Source organism: Lissotriton vulgaris, chromosome 3_2 (genome assembly GCF_964263255.1).
Source record: "Lissotriton vulgaris chromosome 3_2, aLisVul1.2, whole genome shotgun sequence".
Taxonomy (NCBI): Eukaryota; Metazoa; Chordata; class Amphibia; order Caudata; family Salamandridae; genus Lissotriton; species Lissotriton vulgaris.
In genome coordinates this window covers 106,833,599-106,856,097 of record NC_141690.1, presented here as the reverse complement: position 1 = coordinate 106,856,097, position 22,499 = coordinate 106,833,599, and the positions used below count along the sequence as shown (strand labels likewise).

General features: G+C 41.8%; 1 protein-coding gene across 2 annotated transcripts in view; it reads right to left on the bottom strand.

Moving 5' to 3' along the window:
• LDB2 (LIM domain binding 2) overlaps window positions 1-10,830 on the bottom strand; it is a 1,197,779-nt gene extending 1,186,949 nt beyond the window's left edge. For both annotated transcript variants that reach the window (XM_086964513.1, XM_086964515.1), the window contains exon 1: window positions 10,471-10,830. In XM_086964513.1, the coding sequence (XP_086820639.1) occupies window positions 10,471-10,602 (132 nt within the window). In that variant the 5' untranslated portion in view covers window positions 10,603-10,830. The remainder of the gene's footprint in view (window positions 1-10,470) is intronic.
• Between the last annotated feature and the right edge of the window lie 11,669 nt (window positions 10,831-22,499).

Sequence of the window (22,499 nt, the reverse complement as noted above, 5' to 3'; positions counted from 1 at the left end):
ATCTACAATTCTTTTTGGACTTTCTTACACTATTGACTTCACTGTGTGCGCCTCTCTGCTCTTACATAACACCTGCAATCCACTGCTGATGATGTCACATATTACATCATTCATGACATGGTCAGTGACATTACTGATGACATTACTGATGACATCTCAAATGACATCACTGATGACATCAATGATGACATCATCCATGTGACAATCTGATACATCTTATCATACACTAGTATAACCTTTCAACACTCATTATAAAATATTGAGTACCATATTTGAAACCATTGACACACCAATACAAGTTTCTAAAAACCCACTCAGTGATTCCTACATCTACACACACATCTAAACACTTACCTATAGATTCACTCATACATGCTAACAAAGATCAATAGAACACTATTACATATACTTATACACCTACATCGACATTACACACTAGCACACGTCCTATTCACTTATGCAGTCATCCTACGCATTTATGCAAATAATTGATCATACTTACATTTACTAAGCTACACACTTACACAAACACCACTTTAATTATTCATATAGTTAGAAAGTCATACTTAGTGTGTTATAAAATCACTATTACAAATATACAGTTATCCATACAGTCACTCATACAATCACTGAGTCTTAGGTATACTTATTTATATATAACAACTGTCACATACACTGCCTTTTATATTTCTAGTTTGTTGAACATGTATCATTGAGAAATATATTTACTCATCACTACACCCATAAAGAGATTCACTCACCCAAACAACTGTTTCCACATACAGTCTTAACCTCATATACCTACTAACTCAACTATTTACACATCTTGGGACAGTCACACAATTTCCACCCAACCACACACACATTCATTCACTATCCCATACAAATACTCACTTAACTAATTAATACCTAATATAGACTTCCACATAGCTAGTAACCAGCTTATGTAGTAGTTTACACAACAAGAGATAGAGTGATACAGGTATCCACACAGTTTATTCACTATCCCATATATTTAGTGAGACACTTTAAATGTATCACTTAGACAGTCAATCACATTGCTACTAAATCCTCCATTCAGACACATATACATCCACTCAGTCTTCAAGGCAGATTGCTATATATATATAATACATATTTAAATATTGAAGCAAACCACATTCGCTGGATGATGTCATCAGTGATGTCATCAGTGATGTCATTTGAGATGTCATCAGTGATGTCACTGACCATGTCATGAATGATGTAATATATGACATCATCAGCAATATATATATTAACCCAGAAATCCTGGAGTTTTCCGGCTCAAGATGGGGTGTTCTGAGTTGTGCTCAAGTATCCCTGAACACCAAGCAATTAGCCCTCACCGTCAAAAAAGGATTATTAACACACTCCTGTATGCAATAATAAATGTTTAATGTGTGGTTTCCCCAATGCATTTCGTCTGTAGCCTTGGTCATTGATCAAGCATGAAGCAGAAAACAACATTTACATATTCTCAAAATTAACAATGAAAAAAGACTGATATATTTTACAGGTCCCGCAAATCTCCCCTGAAAGCAAGCACCATCTTAGAGCATACAAGTTATCTTGTTCAGACAATGCATCTATAAACTAAATTAAAGTGCATTAACTATGTCAATCACTATTTGCCTGAGTCAAACAGCTTGTATAAGGTAATATGAGAGACGAGTCTGTCTGTCTCAAAATATGAGAAGTTTTCACGTCAAAATATTATGACATAATATATGGTGAAGCGTGCAGTCTGAACATCACATTTGGGCTTAAAACACACCTTGTGAAGAACTGTTAAACCAAACAAAACAAAATCACCAGCCCCTTCGCAATCCTGAGTATAAAGTCACTTACATACATTTGATTTGAACATTTCATATATAAACTGCTTGTAGGGAGGCGTGTCATAACTATTGTCAATAACATGTGTGCAACCGCTGACCATGCCCACCTAATGCGAATCTAACTACCTTCTAGAATTCGATACCATGACACCTATTGGCCTAAACTCCAGTAGAGAGATGTCTGTGCATTTGGGTTAAAGGTGCTGATGTCAATTAAACCCCATTAATTAAAGAATACAGCCTTGGGGAAAGAGGTCCCCTCAGACTTTGAAGGCTCAGGGAGTGGGGCTCGTGCAGGCCCCGTCCTTTTATTGAACATTTTGGTCTCATGGACGGGCTTCCTGGGCTTCTAATGGTTCAGAGAGTGGGGCTGCGGGCCCTCTCCCCTCAATTAAAGTTCCACCTGGACATACCTAATCACTTGGTGAATGCCCTGATCCAGCAATGGCAGGAGTGCCTGTGAATCTGCAGTAGTAACAGGATATGTAGATCAATTTTTTAACTTCTCAACCACTGCGAAGTGACATTCTTGCACTAGTAACTGAATGCAAAGTGCCATGTCTGGTCTCTTCTTCCGCATAAATCTGCACCAGTGCCATTTTTTTAAGCTGGCCCTGATTTAGCAAAGTTGCTATTGTGTTTTTAATGTACTCTGGGCTTACTTATGAGAGCCCTGTGTCACTTTTGCACCATGTAAAGTGGTACATGTGTAACGCATAGCTCTCTGTCCAATTCATGAACCCATGCAAAGCCACCCTGCGTGGCTTTGAGTGGCCTCATAAATAATGAATAAGGCAACGCAGTGCAAATTGCTGCATCACCTTAATCTGCACCCGGAAGGCATTCCATGGGCATTACAGTGCACATTCCCACGTAAAACCTTTGGAATTTGACACTGCCCGAGATTTACAAAATCTTGTAAACCTGGGGAAGCTCCATATCCGGACACTTTCCTATGTGAGGTGTAACAAGGAGAAATATAAGGCTTATTTATGGGATTCTGGTGCCTTGCTGCGCTGCCCTACGCCAAAGTGAAAGAGCAGGAATGTACCGTATTTAAGCAATATGGTGCATTCATGTCCTTTCTGCCTGCGCTGACGCTGGTTTGGCAGCCTAGCAATAATGTAAGCTCCCTGGCACAATGGTTTCAGGGTGCCTCCATTGAAGGAAGGATTGTTTTTTTGCAGGAAGGGGTATGTTTCTGCACAAAAACAATCCTACAAGGAATTTTCCTCTTACTATGTGTGCTGCAGGTGCCTTGCTGTGCTGCCAAACAATAAAATGTCATAAATAAGGCCCTCTGTGAATAAATGCTTACGAACAAGACACATGGAGTATGATATACAAATAAAAGTGAAAAAGTAGGTGAATACATGTTGAACTTTCTCCAGGATTTAAATATTTCCCTCAGGAAGAAACCCTTACTCTACATCACCAAACCTGAGGGCGTTTCTTGTTCCTTTTCCACAGTGGAAATTAATTTACTCCAGCCCATGGTAGAAGCAAATCTCCGACTATTTCCAGGGTGGTAAAGGTTTAGAGAGGTTTGTGTATTCTCATAAACGCTACGTTTTTTGCTTGAAGACTTTGAATAAAAGCAAGAAAGAAAACTTTAAGTCCTACTGAATTGTTTTTCTTGATTACTGTTTTGACTACTATTGTCAATTGTACTTTGTGTGGGGTGCTGAACCATCGTGTTGGATTGTAATTATGTTGGGAGTCTAGGGGTATATGACTTCAGGTTCCTAGCACCCACAACGAACTAATCATACCGCAAAACATTGGATAAAGTGCAGCTATCTTGGCCCTATACCCCTGTTGGCAACTAACTTTGACTGCCCCCTGGGCTCTTGGCCTGATGTATGACATCACAACACATGCTTTTACATTGCATGCTTTTACATCGCAAGTTTTACAACGCATGCCTTTACAACGTATAGTGTTGAGGGGTGCTGAATAGTGAATAGTTTAATTTACTATTCCAACTCCAGTTCCCGTGGATAGTAGGGAAGGTGTTGGATAGTAAATTAAATCTATTCCCTATCCTAGAGCGCCCCCCAGCACAATGCGTTGTAATGGTTTGCATTGTAAAAGTTGCGATGTAAAAGCACTGCGTGGTAAAAGTTGCGTTGTAAAGGATGTTTCCCCTCTTGGCCAGGCCCAAGGCCAGTACTCTGATTAAAAAAGTATATGTTAATTAAGTGTACTTATAATTAGCACTGACAACCTGCCTGCCCCCACGTGTCACTGAAGAACATTGGATAAATATGTGAGAGCTGCATAGCAAATCAGATCTGCTGCCTGAAACTACAAGAAGAAGGACTGCCCTGCTGGAACCCTGTTCCCCAAAAGATTGCACTCTGAAGGACTAAGCCTGCTGCACTTTTGGAACTACAGCTATGAGGACTATCCCTTGCATCAGAAAGGATTAAGGAATAGAATAGACAGCAACAGGTTAACAGAGCTCACCTGCACCATCTCCCCCAAGAAGTCCCCAGCGTTGAGTGCATTCAGTGGACTTTTAATGATTTGACCAGGTGCATTGTGGGAATTGTAGTCCCAAACTTTCAAGGACCATCTCAGAGCTTCTAGACCCTTAGATTTATATTTTGGACACTTTGAACCCTCAAGAGGAACTTCAGAAAAAGGTTCCAGAACTTTGGAAAGGTTTGGGGCAACCTTTGGGAAAAACTCCATAAGATAACTGACCCGTTGACGAGAGACAAGCCACTGACGTCGAACCACAGCCCTGCCTGGATTTCAGGTTGGCCCAGCTGAAAGCTCCAGAGTTCAAGACTTTCAGAATTTCACTGAGGCCTCGCGTTGAGCCATGCCCCTTTAATTGACTCAAATCCTAGCATGGAAAGGAGCCTCACTCCACGAAGAGAGAAAATCTTCCTGAAACATTTCTAAATGTGAAGGTAAAATACTGACTGAGCCTCCCGCTTAGGATATCTGACCAGGGCACCATGGCTGTTGGACTCAAACTTTGACTTTGTCCAAGTTAAGCGTAACCAGATATCCCATGTTGGTGCTATATGGTTTTAAGAACTACAAAGTGTTTATTCTTTAACCATTCATAGCTCCCGTTCCCTAGTGTCATTTTAATCATAAAATTATTCCCTATTTTTATAAAATGGTTGTGGGTTTTTATTGTGTGTTGTAGCTTACTTATTTAATATATTTATATTTTTGAAATGCTTTACCCATATGTCTCCTAAGTTAAGCCTGCCTGCTGGGTGCCAGCTACCAACTAATAATACTCCTTCCAACAGGCACTAGTTCAGATATTTATTGTTTATTGAAGAAAATGGCCTCAAGCGTATTGATATATAATCCAGGGTTGTGTGACAGAACCACACATACGATTGCTTTGCATGTCTTATCAATGAGGTCTTTACCATGACCATGTCTTTGCTATGCATGTCCTTATAGTGAATTTCATTGTAAAGGCATGATTGGTAAAGGGATATGCGTGGTAAAGGTTACATCCCAACCCCCAGCCCTAAGTCCTAAAACCCAGCCCTTAAAACACTGCAGCCCCCCTCCCTTAACCCTAAAACTGGCTGTCAGCCCTAAAACCTACCTGTACTTCATCCCTAAAAACACCCAAGCCCCCTGTCTTGATCCCTAAAACCGGCCCAGGCCCTAAAAACTACCCAGACCCCCCCACCCTGAGCCCTAAAACTCAGCCCTGAAAAAACGAAAAAACTATTCACCAAGCCGCAGGTAGGAAGAAGGAAGCAAGAAGTCTGGGTATTAAGACTCCAACACCTCCCACCCCTGCCCATTTGCTTCAAGTCTAGAGTGCTGATTGCCTTAACCACGCATATGCCTTTATCGCCATGCTTGGTAAAAGAATATGAATGGTAAAAGCATATGCATGGTAAAGACAAGTGGGTAAAGCTTACACTGTATTGGCATGCGTAGTTCTGACCCCGTTGTTAATGTTGTTTCCCATAGTCCAGTACACTCCGTGGACTAATACTGGTAGTACTGGTGGAAAATTAATGAGTCTTCTCATTAGCAGGGTGGGCAAAGCAAATGGTAAAGTACTCAGAGATATGAAGATGCCACAAACCAACTTTTGGCTGTGGGAAAGGCAATTAAAATGCTCCGTACCCCTGAATAAAGGACTGATATTAAAACAGAAAAAAGGATCTGGGAAATGATTGGTCATGCCAGACATTGGTCTGCAGTGGGGACAAACAGAACAGCAATATTTACATCATCTACACAGCAGTAGTGATTCTTTCAGGTAGCAATTAAGAGTAACATATGTTAAATGCAGACAAAGGGATGGGTGGATTATGAAACACACAAAAATCATTGCTTACAAGCAATCTAGTGGTAGCATATTTCTGCGACTCATCAAACAAAAGAACAAACTTTAGTCTGTGCAGCTTTTCATATTGCACATTCGCCATTTCTATGTGCTGTAAATAACAATAGGGAAGATTCACAAATGAGTTTATGAATATGGGAAGTAGTTTAACAGGACTACTTCCTCAAAAAACACACTATACGACTACTACCTCACATAGTCATAAATGTGGGCCCTGAGTTGTCAAGCTGTTAAAATGTAATAGTGCGAAGAGAACAGTCATTTCTAGTAGTACAATTGTACATGAATATTCCCTGAATACCCCCTTTATTTTCATTTAGATGTTTTGGTGTAAAAGCACACAGGTCTTTAGGAGTATGTGAAGTAGTACTACCAGATCATCCCATCAGCCCTCAAATGTATGTACTGTCATTTGTTCACATTAATATTCCATTATGTTTTATAAACTCACTATTCATAAATGGGCGCTTGCATTGAATAGCGTGAGAAAAATTGCACCAACCAGAATATTCAGATAGGCTGTACTATTTGTTAATACATACGTTGTGTATTAGGGGCTGTGTAAATGTAGTCAGTAGTCATATGGTGAGTGGAAGTCACAAAGAATTAAACCAATGTTGGAACCGACTCCTTGTGTAGTACTGAGGCTTTTCCTAACAATTTAAGTAGGCATGTAACTCTCGCATAGCTTATGGTTCGCATAATTTATGGATATTCGTTCATGAGATATTGCTGTATAAGTGAGCGAGCATGGCTGTATGTATATAGAACACACTTAGAAAGCTTGGACAAGCTACAAAGCAAGAGTGTGCTGCATAGAGTGAAGAAAAGGAATACAGGAGGGACTGAGACAAGTCTAACTTACCAGCCATAGATTTACACTTTATGAAGCATATAGGGTGCGGGGGGGGAGTTGCATCAGTATGCCCCTCAACTGCCCGGTGGTTTTCTTTCAGCTGTAATAATTTCTGTCAATTACCAGAAGCATAGTAAAAGCTATATTTTCTAACAGTACATGAGTTTCAAGACTGTCGAAAAGATGAACATTCTCCTGAACCTGGGCCTCATAGGACTTTTTGTATTTGTATTACCTTGAACAAACTCTGCCACAATAAAGGAAAGGTATTTGGTGATCATTTTGTGAATAATAACCTTTTTAAAAAATGCTATTATTTTAACCGGTGAACTAAACCTAATCTCTTATGACATTGTCTACACTGGTAAGTGTGGTGGTGCAAACAGATTCTCTTCAATCACCACAAGCTATTTTTCAGAGTAACTGATATCATTGATAAATCTCCATTCGGGGTTAGAGAACTCTTTTTCCGTATACATTCGCTGTATGTTGCTTTCATTTGAGGTCTAAAATGCAAAGCATTCATGTATACCTAGTCGACACTTGGTTTGAGAATTTATCGTGACCTCTAAACTTGAATGCTTCATTTATAAAAGACTGGACCTCAATTAAATTCAATGAAATATTGTCTACTTTTTGTTGAGTTATACTGTGGTTAATAGTGGATGGATGTTGTACTCTATTCCATTTCTCCTAGTCAAGAGTGTTTGCGAGAGGAGTTCTGCCCCACTTTTTACCTTTCTGCCTCAGGTGTTCTGTACATGCATCTCCTCTGCTTTACCCACTTTTTTCATGTCCAAGTCTATTTTGGACCTACACCATATTTTCTAGACTTTGTGCACGTGCTAAAGAAGGAACATTATTGCTTCGTTACACGTTTCAGTACTTTTACAATATTTATTTTTCTTCTTCAATTTTTCATTTGTAAATTTTGTACACTCTTTTGTAAATGTAATGTTCTTTTAACTGTGTTTTACAACCCCACTTTCATCGTATTGTAAAAAGCATTCAATGAAAACTCATCTAAATAGAAAGTTTGGAAAATACATTGTCCATCTTTTTTTGTATATTTCAAGAACTGATAGTTATACATTTAAAACCAAACTATTTTTAGAATATTTACATTAAAATTAAAGTTAAAAGTATTACTATTGTTAATGTACAGCAAAAGGCCCTTACAATGCCACTCCCAGCACAATCTGCCAAATGTCTTTTTTCCAAAGTTGGAATAGAGTGTAGAAGGATATGTTACGATATAAAGTCCTACCTAGAATCTGATCAGTAAACCCAGTCAGGGAGTTGCTTGCAGTAAATATTTGTAGAAGAGTTAAGACTTTTAAATGAAAAACCTACTAACATTATAGGATGTGTGTTACAGGGTTTAAATGTGCATGAGATGTCTGTGATCAAATCATAAACATAGCACCTGAAAGGCAGAGAAGTAGCAAAAAACGACTTGAATGCAATTATATGGGGCAATGTCCTTAAGGCATTTATGAACGCGTGGAGAACTTCACATACTAATAAACGTCTTCATTAATTAGCCTCAAAATGCACACCACTCCATTTGTAACATTGCAGAGTGTACAGCGCTCTAAATTTGTACTAACTATATGATAATTCCCAGAATATTCCCGTTTTAGATGGTTTGTTGGCAAGTTACAAAGGCATTTAAGAGTAGGCGAAGTAGTATTCCTGAGTACTGCTTCAGGTGCTCATTAATGCCTTTGTAAATTGTCTCCTGAAAGTTTGTTGAAGTCTCTTCGCCACTAGTTAGTTCAACAGTTCTGTTTAGAGGAATGTACGTTTTTCTACCGCTGCCATCTGACCAACTGCCAGAGCCCTTCTCATACCTATTATTACACTCAATTAAAGATATCAGCCCATGCAAGAGCAGTCCACACTGTGTATGGTATGCATCACACAGATCAGGATGACAATGCACACGGCATACACAAGTACATATTCTTAAGCTTCCCACCACCAGACTTCACACCTTGCTTTGTGACTCCTGTGCACATGAGTACCCGTGAGCTGGTACTAAGGATGTGCGCGGTTTGCTGCTGCCTGTACTCTTAGGGGCATTTAAAAGAATGTGCAAACAGTGAAATTAGCAGATACCACACTTATTTACTATGCATGCTCTTTTTCAGTTTTCCTGTTGATCTTTCAGGTGTGATGTATGTTTAATCAATCAGTGATTTTACCATCAGCAAAGGACTGGTGCTAATTGTGAAAAAGTTAAACAAACCTGAAGTAACTGTTTACACATACAAGAACGCTTCTTTTTTGTTCAGAAAGCTAAATCAGAAATGTATATCCAGCATTAATGATAATCCTCACGCAGGATAGGACTACATTTCGGGCCTTGGAACCCACAGATGTAAATTACAATGTAATTACTTTACAAAGGACCTGTGCCTCAACCTATTAACACGTGTAACCATGGAGTGTTAGACCCAACCGTGTAGCGTGATGTCATCAATGCCAATAGCTCATCTCCTAACTACACGTCATGTGCCCGTCTCAGCCTGGCTCACAGCCCAAATGTCCATGATGCTCCAACAACAATGTACATTTATTTTCTGTTGCTAAGTTCTCTCTGCTCCTCCTCTCACACAGAAGAACAGCACTTTATCGAACAGATGGTTAAACACCTGCTCACCTCCAGACTCCCTTCAAACACCCATCCTTTCTGCTAAAGAATTCACGCGCGTGGTCACCGCTTCTATCCCAGCCGAGAGGTGTGCTTTGTGACGTCATCCCCCCCCCCCGGTGAATCCCTGTTTGCTTATCTCGGCCCAGCACGTGCGCTATATGTTGTGAGAGAAAGGGGGCTTTCCTGCGCGCGCTGTGTGTCACTGCGACCTGCTAATGGGATGCACGCAGCGCGACGGCAGGAAACACAGCTCATGAAGTTCCACTCAGGCAACTTTAGGGCTGTCTATCCCGCACGCTGTTAGAAAAAATATCAGATATTTTTCAACTAGGTGTGCACTAAGTTTATTATGATATGGTTGAAAGGAACTGTCTTCCCATAAGCTGTGGTCCTGAAGCAAGTTTTAAACAAAGTACTTTCTTCACACACTCTGTTTTCCTTTCACAGAAGTTAAATGCACAAGTTACTGTATGTGCAGCCTTGCATGTTCCAATACATTGCAAACAACATTATCCATCTAAAAAATAAACATCTATAAAAGAAAGAAACTTCAGAGTGGATTCATGTTAACCATACTTTACATCACAGCATGTTTTAATTTCATCCACACTGCTGTCCAACAGCACTCGCACATTGGCAGAATAGCCGTCACAAGACAACATCGAAGGCATATATACATAGTATATATATTTTACCAAGCACGTCAAATGACTGCAGCCCGTGGCTGCTTTAAGAAGGTAAGGGCACTCACCTCAGTGCGAGACTGCAGCCTCTTGTTCATTTCATAGATTCGGTACTCCGGCTGCACCATGTATGGTGTGTGTCTCCTATAGAAGGGGCCAAAGGGCGAGGAGTAGAAGGGGTCATGGGGCGTGCTGGACATCTCGCCTGCGTGCACGGATTCAAGCGACAGAGAGCGGCGCCAATCTCCATACAGAGCACATGTGCGGTGTGTTCCTCCCGGTACAAACTAGCGGCGGCGGCGGCACACGCTCGCGCACACACAGATTCCACTGGCTGGCTGCAAGCTGCTGCCGGAGCCCTCAGTGGCAAGCGGCTGAGGAGGGGGAGGGGAGAGGAGAGGAGAGGAGAGGGGAAAAGAACGAGCCTCGGCACAGGAGCGCCAGCGAGGGAGAGGGAAAGACGGAGAGAGAGGGGAGAGACTATAGCTTCAGACAGCGCGGCTTGTTTTTAAAGAAGCCGTGTGCGGACGGGTCGTTTCCTGGCCGCACTGGAGAATAGTGAAAACACATCAACATTTCCCTGCCAGGCTGACAGCGGTCCGAGGCTCGGTCTCACTTCTTAACTGCTTAGAGCCCTGTAGAATCCTGACTGGAAGGTCTGCTCCTGGGGCTGGTTTAGTTGCTGCCTGGACATTCCTTCACACAAATGAGGGTTACGATAATTAAATGATACCAGTGACATAGTATAGACAGTAGAGTGTATGCACGCACAGAGCACCAGGCTGTGATGTATAGGCAGAGGTACTACACATTTTGATATAAGTAGGAGTGCATTAAATCCTCGTTTCTTAGCCATAGGATATTACATCTCTCAAATCTATATTCCCACAGCATGCCTCCGAGCCCATCAGTGTGTTAGAAATGGTGTCTCTATAGACTTGACCCTGTTCCAGAAGCAGCATCCTTGTCTGATGCTTTCTCTTGAGGTCAGCTGATTACTAGTGTTTATTAGTTTACCTTCTTCTTTGCTTGTATGGAGCTGGTACTGCTCTGAGGCCACTACAACACGGGGAGGATGGATGGACAGCCACCTCCATTCGCCAAGGGCAGAATTAAATTATCAAGGTGGCAATGTAGTGCAGCTGCAGCTGAAGACAACATTTTCTATGAGCAGGTAGTGATCCATGGGACTCCTGTTAACTGCTGACAAAAAGTTTGTGAACCTTTTGATTTTTTTTCTTAAACAAGTCCCATATAACTTTAAGGAATACGAGCTGTATTAAAAAAATTATTAGTTTATTTAAAAGTAATCACTGACATTGTGGTCTGCTGACCCCAGCAGGCCACCATCCTTATGTTGGCAATCTATAAGTCGGAATTTATGACCTACCTCATTAATATGCATGAGGTAGGTTGGATTCCGACCGATTCTGATTCAGATTTTTAAGAACCTAATAATAAAAACATACGTCGGTTCTTAAAAATCCATAGTAGTCGCAAAAATATATGTCGCAAATTGCGACCGGTATTTCGCATAATACCTATGGCCCAATATGCCTTACAGCAGTGAGACACTGAGGTAACAGGTGTTATTCAAAGACCCACACATGCTTTAACAACTAATATTAATTGTCATAAATCAAACACCTATGCAATTTATGCAATAATGGGACATTGTTCAGCAAAGCAGAAAGAAATTCCATTTTGGATTGCTAGAAGATCTAAGAGTTAGAAGCAGTTTATACCCATTCAAGCCACAAGGAGAAACACTAAGTAATGAACATGTTCCTTCCAATTGGAATGGCACCCAATCAACAACAATGCTCGTCATGGGTAAATACATTTGCAATAAATACAAAGAATGCTGAGCTGTTCCTCAGAGGGAGGATGTCCGCGTCACACTAATGTCTGGATACTGTTGGTCTCAACGAGTCCTACAGTTGGGCATCCATTTTGTTGGATGTAATGCCCTCACACACCCTTTCAGGTGTCATGCTTCATCATCTGGGCTGTTCCTCGTTGAGTTGGTGATGCAATACCCAACAGGCTCACCTCAAAGAGGGACACTTTACAAGAGATCTTTTATCCAACAGCCGTTTTGTGAATCAAATGATTAAAACCATCCCTCCATTTACATCCATACTTCATGGAAGTCTCAACCTGTTGTGCAAACCGCCGGGTACTGTTGATGCCTGGGAACTAGACATAATAGGTGAGTCTTGCATTTAACAACAACCACCAGTTTTTTTGCTGTTTTTATCCACAGGGGCATGTTGTCCACCTTTGCTCACTGAGGATATATTTTCACATTGGTTTTAAAATGTTTTTTAATCAAGACGCTAGTTGCACACTAACTAGCGGGTTTCAAGGAATGTACCAAGTAACAATCACTATTGTCTTTAACCTGTACCTGTTTTTGACATGCCCTTATGTCTCCCTTTATAGGTAGATCCAGCGCAACACAGGTAGATTGACACATTAAGCGCGCTTTCTTTTTGTGACATCTAGACTAGCTCACTGGATACTTATGCAATCCCTTAGTGTAGACAGTTTCCATAATTATATTTTTCTAAGGCCCTGAAGAATCACGTGTTATTGAACAAAAACGCGAGAAACATGCCGACCATCACGAACACACACTAACTGAGACTCAAGTAAGAAATATTGAATTCCATCGAGTACCGGTTAGCTTTGAAATTCCAATTAGAGCAGGAGACCCCCAGAATAAAACTTGATACTGGTACTCCCAGCTTTATTTTAAACACACTATCAGGTCTACACACTTTTGACCCCTTACCTGCACTTCACAAAACGGCTGTTGGTTAAAAGATCTCTGGTAAAGTGCCCCTCTTTGAGGTGAGCCCGTTGGGTATTGCACCGCCGACCCAACGAGGAGTAGCCCAGATGATGAAGCATGACACCTGAAAGGGTGTGTGAGGCCTCCATCCAACAAAATGGATGCCCAACTGTAGGACTCGTTGAGACCAACAGTATCCAGACATTAGTGTGACAGCGACATCCTCCCTCTGAGGAACAGCTCAGCATTCTTTGTATTTATTACTCTATTAGGGCACACGCTGATGCTGGACCTACCACTCATGACTAGTGGAAATTGCCCTCCTCTTTCTCTTCCCCTTGTTGAAGACAGAAATACATTTGCACCCATGTATGCAAATACACATGGCATAACCTCTAAAGCAGTGTTACCTGAGGTCGTACAACAAACACAGGACGAGCACTATCACTGTATGCCTAGGTATGAAATTCATAAGCAACAGAGATACTGCAGCTGAAATGGATATATTACATGGAGAGAAGCAGCTTTTTGGCGGTACCCAAGTGATATGCTGCAACTCCATAAGATCAGAAAGAGATTGAGTTACAAAAATGTTCTCTCAAGTTTATGTCTCCATTGAAGTGACACACAAAAATACAGAAACCCCAGTTAGAACCTAAACTGGAAATGAAAGTGAGTCCAAAGGAAAAGAAGCAAAATATACAGAGAGTCCCCTAGTAGGGCTCGAAAACCAGAGTAGATTATGAAAAAAGAAATTTCCATATTATCGAAGAGCCGGGAGGTATAACTAGAGAGATAGAAAATATATTAGGAACCAGGAATTCTTTATGTTATTGTCAATACAATACAATACAAAAGTTGTATTTGATTCAGACCTCAACTGAGGTCAACAAATACAAATACATAATATAAGGTAATTGGATTTAAACTTTTAAGATTGCTTTAAAACTCATTATACACATTGTAAGTTTAAAATGAACAGATAAAAAGTACATAAGTTAATACTTATTCGGTATGCACGCTTTTAGAAAGGTTCTAAGAAACTCTTTAAAAACTAAGGGCCCTATTACGATGGAGGGCGGACCGTAGCGGTGAATGTGACCGTCCGCTAGAGGTGCAGCGGTCTCGCTTTGGCCATTAGGATGCCACAGTGGCATCCCCCATTCACAACATTGTGGCCAGCGGTGGTTACAGCACCGCCCGCCACAATGCTGTGAATGCACGTTTTGCATTGGCATGCAAAAGGTGCAAGGCACTGCGCAGTGCCTGCCACCTTGTCCATGCCAATGGGGGGTGCCATAGGTATCCCCCGAGTGCACACCCCACCCCGAACACCCTGGGGGCCGGCAACGGGTCCCCTAAGGAAAAAACCGCATGTCTTTCCATGGCGGCAGCGCCGCCATGAAAAGTCACGTCTCCACATTCATCCTAATATGGATGGTGGTGTCTTGCAGACACCCCCACCATATTGGAGCCCTTTTCTGCCCAGTCGCCTGTCTGACGGTCTTTCCATCCACTGGGGTCCCCTCCGCCATCGTAATATGGCGGAGGAAATGGTAGGCGGCTGGTGGAAAATTGCAGGCGGATCGCCACTGCAATACGGGCGATGGCGATCACCCGCTATACTGATTGACCCCTTAAACAGGTTGTGGCAAACAAATTCATTAGGTGGAGATTTGCACAGTGTAATTAAGTCTTGAGTTAAAGTGACGTTGTATTTATAATGTATAGGGTTTATAAAACGTTGTTGTGCCTCTACCAAAGTCTGATTTGGACAAACAAAAAGTAAGTGGAAAAGATCTTGTACTCCTCCGTTACACAAATCACAGACATCTGAGGAATGTTCCATGGGCCAGCAGCGGCCCGTGGTGGGAGTGCTGCCGGGCGGTGATGCAGGGCAGCACTGCCGATTCATTCTGCATCGCATTTGGCGATGCAGCGCGCGCAACAAAATTAATTTTATTTTATTATTTGTATACTTACCTCGGTTTGCTACCCTCCACCCTACCCCTCCGCTGGCCTGCATCACTGCCCGGCAGCACTCCCAACACGGGCTGCTACTGCTAGGGACTTCCATCTAGAGGAATAAGATTTTAAAGGAAGAATTCCTAATCACAGAAGAAAAATACACCGCCTTACTCTCAGGGCCGGACTGGCCGTAGCGGGCACCTGGTTACTCTATGTTCTTGTTGAATCTGTAGATAATGCTAGGTGTTATTTATACTATATTTTCTGCAAACTTTTTGAAAAGCTTTAATTGGGTACAGTGCTCCCTATCTAATGCAAAGCTTATTCTTGGCGTTGTATGTTTTAAAAACAGCTTTAAATAGGCTAGAGACCACCCCTGCAAAAGTGCAACAGTGCTTTGGGCTATTTTGAGATTCCTAATAAAAGTGTGCAGAGCCGAATCTTCTCCAAAAGTCTCTTGTTTTAATATGTGTCTTAAAGTGCCAGGGGTTGCATGTAAAAGAATAAAAGCCACCGTATAATATTAGAAATGGCTCGAGTGTATGCACTTGCTAAAGAAAGCTCGAGGTGTAAAGCTTCTACGGGGACTGATTGGGTGACTTTCAGCTGTTTTCGTAAGATAGTCCTGTCTTCTTTCACTTTTATTGGGCACCAGGTTTTAACCTGTATATATTCGAAGGCATAAGACAGAATAGGTGGAATTTTTATACTATTAACCTCCAGCATGGATTTAAAATGCCTATTCCTAGTTGAGCAATAGAATCTCTGTAATGGCCCTACATGGGAGGCTGCCTTTCGCCCGAGGTGCTGAAAATGGAACAGGTTTTGGAGGTTGCATGAAAAGATTCAGCCCAAATAAATATATTCTTTAACTATCTCTATCGATTTACCTCCCAGTGTCCAGGAAAAGGCAAACATTTGCATCTTTCTCTGAAAGCTAGAATTTTAGTTTTGGAGATATTAGAGTCCAGACAATTCTCTTTTGAGTATCTATTTAATTCTACTAAATTTCTTTGCAGGCCAATAGGGATACGGTCGAGTATGACATTATCGTCCGCGTACATTAGGATATGTATTTCTCTTCGCGCTAGCTTACAGGGAAAATTATTAGTTTGGCAAAAGTACCCCGGAAGGTCGCTTATATAGATGGAAAATAACAAAGGGGCAAGAACGCAACCTTGTTTCAGACCATTCATTATGGGGATTTGACTAGTTATGCCCTTTTTTCCCCCCAGTTTGACACCACGTTGCTCTGTGCAGACATATAAATTTTTTCAGGAGGTCGTGGGCTTATCCCTAGACTCTTTAGCTTTCTCCACAGCCTTGGTCTATCTACGCTGTCAAAAGCGGTTGAAAAGTCAATAAATGCACAATAGATTATTCGTGATTTTAGGACTATGTACTTGTCAAGGACAGTCTGTAGGACGGCGATGTTGCCCGTAACCGAGTAGTTTGGGCGGAAACCGGCCTGATACACGGGAATCACATTGTTTGAAAATGCCCAGTCTCATAGATGGTCCAGTACACATGCTGCAACGATCTTACCAGTGGCATCAGGGAGAGCAATTTGTCTATAGTTAGTTGGATTTAATCTAGAACCATTTTTCAAAAGGGGGGCCACTATACTCCCTCACCAAGATTTTGGTATGTTCTCAGTGGCAAAACAGTATTGAAAGAGAGGGCTTAAAAATGTGCTCCAGTCCTCAGGGTTTGATTGAAGAACTTTGATCAGGATGTTGACTGGGCTAATTGGTGCTGATGATCTGGCAGTTTTAATGAAGGTAACGATCTGCCTTGATGAAATAGCTAATGTGTCCTGATCTGATTGGCCCTTTCGTCCAGGGGATGACTGGGTGAGGCTTGTATTTGAATGTTGGGTTTATATAAATCTAGAATATGTTTTTCCCATTCAGATGAAGGGACAGGTGACGCTTGGATTGACTTTCTTGTTCCCATTTGTATGGCTCCTATGTTCCAGAATGCCTTGCTATTTCCAATTTGTACTGCGTTGTGGATGTCGACACAGATTTTATCCTTTTGGGCTTGCTTTTCTTTTTCTTTGTTTTGTTGACAAAGTTCTTTCAGCTTTCTTATTTCTCTTTGTCTTGTGGTACAGAAAGATAAAAATTGCTTTCTAGTCACGTTATTTAAGTGAGCTGACAAGTTGTCTGATCGCTTTCCGTAGTGGTGAGTTTTACCTTTGTCCTTATTGATGGTATTTGCATGGAGAGTCGCCACGCCTGATTGCACTATGTCTTCATATCTAGTTATGGGGTCTCCTTCTTCACTTACAAGATTTGGAGAAAAGGAAGAAATGACGGTGTTCATTTTGTTTATTGCTTTTGTATTCCTATACCTCCTGCCTGTTTTTTGGTTTATGTTTGCCAGTCCCTTTAAAGAACTTAGGGACCACGAGGAAGAAGGTTGTATTAAAATTTCAATTTCCAAAGTCAAAAATGGATGATCGCTTTCGTGCGTATGTTGGATGTTTAATAATTAAACCTTTGTGTAAAGATCTATGCTACAGATTACGTAGTCTAGAATTGAAGAGCTGTGATTGACTATTCTAATGAATACTGCTGGAATGTGTCCTTCTACTTTTCCATTTAGGATGATGCCATTTTAGTGCCGCAATGTGGGATAGAACAGTTTCCCTCGTTTGTCTGCCCTTAACTTGGATGGAAATATGGAGATTGGGATAATGCATGTTTCCTCTTGCGCTAGAGTTGCCCGCTGTTTAATAATGCGTTTGAGATTTTTCTATTAAAATACCCTGCTATGATTGTAGGGGGGAACCGCCTGGACTCCAAAATCTGAATGACTTTCGCAAAAGATGTTTCTAACAAGGAATTATTTTGAGGAGCCAGCTGGGATACATAAATTGAAGAGTGGTAAATCTAGGACAGACTATGTGCTTTTTTTGGTACCTAGTGTTAAAGCATTGCACATTCGACAAGGAGAGCTCTATTTCCTCTGGGTCAAAATCAAATTCTTCTTTTAGCAGGATCGCAAGGACTCCTCTTGCATGACGCCTTCTTGCGGCCTCTGCTGTATTGACATACACAAAGTAGTCTTTTTGGTAGAAAGGGGCTAGAGACCATGTTCTTTGCAGCAGCAATATGGGTGGGTACCTTCCAGGATAAAAGATAGCTTTTCTGAGGTTTTCCCAGCCATGAACCATGAAACTATTTTTAGGTTGCTCCTAAAGGGGACTTTTAGATCTTTGCCTGGATTGTTGCTATTTGAGGTGCCCACGATTCATGCCCAGTTTTTTCCTTCAGGTTTTGACAACTTTTTTGTGTCTAAGAAGGTCCAAATTCTGAGCACTCCATCTTTAAGTGAGATCATTAAAGGGCCATCCGTTACATCGTTGGCTTTGGGTTGGTGATTCTGATTATATAGGAGAGCCTTGTCTCCTACTGTCCCTTTTGGATATTTAGTAAAATCATCATCAGTTTCTTTGACTTCAATAATGTCAAAGTCTTTTTTGTGTAGATTGTCGCCTTCCTTTATTATTGTAGAAGTAATTACGTTAGAGCAGAACTCTAAAATTGCCACCGAGGAGGAAAGTTTGTTTGAAAAAAATTAACAAATTTTATTTCTGCAGAGGTAAGTGTTTGAAAAGAATGTATTTTGTGTAGTAGGTCGACTATTCTCCCGCGATTTAGTGGAGCATTGTTACTAGGAAATAAGTCTGTTAATTCCAGGACACTTGATACTGGTTGTTCCCCGCTGTCCTGCAGTTTCTGATCCATGAGTGTTTTACAGTATCTGAATAGGCTTGTTTTACAGCTTTTGTTGTAAAGCTTTATGCAAGAGAATTTAACATTTTATTATCTTCTTCAAATTTTGATAGACCGGACAGTCGGGCTTAGAATTGGGTAGCATATATAGCTTTCAAATTGCAGCTATTGTCTTCTTCTACCTGCTCTACATAACCTGTTTGAAGAAACTTTGCTTAACTATTTCTTCTTGATAATATTTTTGCCCACGTTTTTTTCCCTATTTCAATTTGCAATGTTATTTGCTCTATTTGATTTATTCGATTTTGATTTAAGTTGATTGCCCCCTCTAACACTGTCGTCTTTTTAAGGTCGGATGGTGGAATCTCCATTTTGTACCTTTTGAGCAAAAATTTAGGAACATCGGAGAGCTAATATGAGAAGTCCTCTGCTGGGTGTTCTTTTACGTGGGTTCTTCAACTAGCTTATAAGGAGAATAATGTTTTTCATCGCTGAGATTGTTGGTTTTCTGTTTAATAGAGAAACCCTCCGTCTGAGTCACTTTCTGCTTTTTTTTTAATAGGAGAAGAATTGGGCACAGGGGAAATGTGGAGACCCTTATCTTCTCTGCCCTCATCGATCTCAAAGTTAGGCACGGTTGGGCGTCGTGGAGGAGTTGTTTTTTCCTTTTTTTATCCACAAGGTATTGTAATATTTTGGTCTCCAGTATCTGGTCTGTATTTTCAATGTTTTTTTCTAAGAGTTGTAATATGGATTCCAAAATTCTCTCCAAAGTTAAGATGGTGTTTGAAATAGGTTCTTGCCTATTCAGTGTTTGTCGTATGATAAATGACGGAAATTCAGAAGATTGAGAAGTATTTTGTGTTGCTTCAATGAGATTGGTTGGTGTACTAGAAAGCAAGTGCAATGTTTTTTTTGTTTCAAAACGTTTTTATTGATATTCATAAGAAATAGCAGAAAGCGTGAATACGTCATGATAATCAGTGCAATACCGTTCACACATTTCAATGCATCACAAAGAGGGAAATGATAGCAAGAGCTCATGGGCCCCTTGCTGTCCCCATCAGTGTTAGCGTGGCAAGCCTAAGCTGTTCGGTGTCCCCGCCTTGCATGTTCCTGTCTTATGTCATCAGTGGTATACAACTGCAACAGCTGCACTCGCGTCTATGACTGGCACCGTAGAGCCTCAATTGTCGAGTAGTGGTGGCATGATGTTACACGGCATAAACACCATCTAGCAATTTAGCATTCTTTTTCTAATAGACAAGTCTAGAATGGGATACGATGCATTAATGTATCCATACGCTGAAAATTATGAATAAAAGATAAAAGAAGAACAAAAAGAAAAAGGAAAACAAGGATAAAACCAGGATGCATAGACAAAAAGAGAAATGGGGAAAATGGGGAAGATGGGAAACGGGGGGTATGAGGAGTGCCATGATATATCTTCCAAGTCTGTTCACACCATTGGGGACCACTACTTTAGCAATAGCCAACATTATCTCTGAGAGCACCTGTGAAGGGGGTCAAGGATGACAGCATTGACCAGCGTGCCATGAAGGGAGGTGTCTAAGTTTTGAGGCATACCTTTGGGCATTGTGGTGCGTGACTAGCCTGCGGGGCTCCAAAAACCCTAAGGGTCAGTGGGGAGTACTGCGTCGTCAAAAAGCTGCAGGGCTCGAAGTCTTGGCGGTTGCAGTCTAGCATTTTCCAGGCATCCCAGGTGATCCACCAGCGGCTTCCACAGCTTCATGAATTTGGTTTCCCGTAGCTGTAGGCGCGCAGTGAGTAGCTCCATTGCCACAGTGTGCCACAAGCGAGTGAACCATACATTAATGGAAGGCGTTTCTGGTTTCTTCCAATATAATTCAACAGTCTGCTTCGCAGCTCCCAGCATGTGGAGACTGATGTGCCGATCTCGCGGGTCATTGCTCACAGGTTCACTGGCTTAAGACCCAGAATGAGAATGAGCAGACAATCAGGTAAAGGGTATCCTAACACCCGCTTAATATGGCTAAGGACTTCTTTCCAGTACGTAGTAAGGAGAGGGAATGTCCACCAAATGTGAAAGAAATCCCCAACCGCTTGTGTACAGCGCCAACTCAGGGAAGATGAATTGGGAAACATCCTTTGAAGTCGAGATGGAGTGTACTACCACTGAGTCATCACCTTGTAAGTGGATTCCTGTTGGGGGATGCTATGGAAAGTTTTTGGAATGTCACGCAAAGGCGTGCCCACTGGGAGGCAGTGATGTTAGCATCCGATATGGATTGCCACTGCCGTTGGTATGAATGAAGGTTCAATCTGTGTGAGTGTTGGAGGATCTGGTATATACGAGACATTAACCCCTTGGAGGAGCTAAAGGTGTGCGCTAGTTGTTCAAACAGCGTAAAGGTCGAGTAGCTGCCTGCGATAGAGAAGACCCCTGTAACCAATGCCGAAGTTGAATATATTGAAACCTATCCTTCTCAGTTAGCCGAAATTCTTGTTTACACTGGGCAAACGTTTTAAGGCCTTCCCCGATGAATAAGTCACGGATCGTTCTGCAGCCCATATCTGTCCTATTCGCAAAGTAGGGCGGGCGATATGCAGGAGGGAACTGCGGGTTGCGAGCAATTGGAGTATGCGGAGACGGGAAGGTAGTGAGGCCTCTACGGACCGCCACTTTATCCCAAACCTTGAGCACTGTTTTAGTATGAACCGCCATGTATGCGCTGCGATGGCGCGTTTCCTGGGGCAACCATGCATGATCCTAAAGAGGGTGACACTTGACTGTCCATGTGGAACCACACTTTCTCGCTTTCCCACGCCGTCCATTCCAGTATAAAACGAAGGTGGGACGCCCAATAGTACTCCAGCAGATTCGGGCAGGTGAGTCCCCCCTTATCCCTTGGAGCATTAAAATTGTACTAAAGAATCGTGGTTTCTTTCCCCCCATACAATAGCAGTGAGCTCACGTTGCAGCCCCTGAATCTGATGCTCTGGGATGGGCTTCAGCAGCGTTTGGAACAGGTAAAGGATTTTCGGCAAGATTGACATTTTGACCGTATTGAGGAGTCCCAACCAAGAAAGTGACAGGGCTTTCCATGCCCGCAGATTAGCAATAACTGAGTTTTTATATTCTTGCCAATTGGCTTGGGACCAGGTAGCTAGATCTGGGTTTAAGTTAAGGCAGAGGTAGCATACAGAAATGGTCGCCCATTGATAGGGTCAAGAGCTTGCAGTTTCGCAATCTCATCAACCCGAGTCATGAGGTTAAGGGCCCAAGATTTTGTGTGGCTAATTTTAAGCCCCGAAGCTTGCTTATAGAGCTGGAGCAAAGTATGTACTGCTGGAAGCGAGTGCAGGGTATCATCCAGGGTAGAAGTTGAAGTTGAAGTTGAAGTTGAAAAGGTTTATAAAGCGCTCTAACAGCATACAGTTTCCTGGCGCTATGAAATGACAGCTCTGAGGGGAAACAGGAGGGTTACTGCGATGGATATGCTTGGGAGAAAAGATGAGTTTTTAGGGCTTTACGGACATCCATGTAGGTGGGGATGGACCTGATGGAAAAGGGAAGGGCATTCCAGAAATGGGGGGCAAGGGTGGA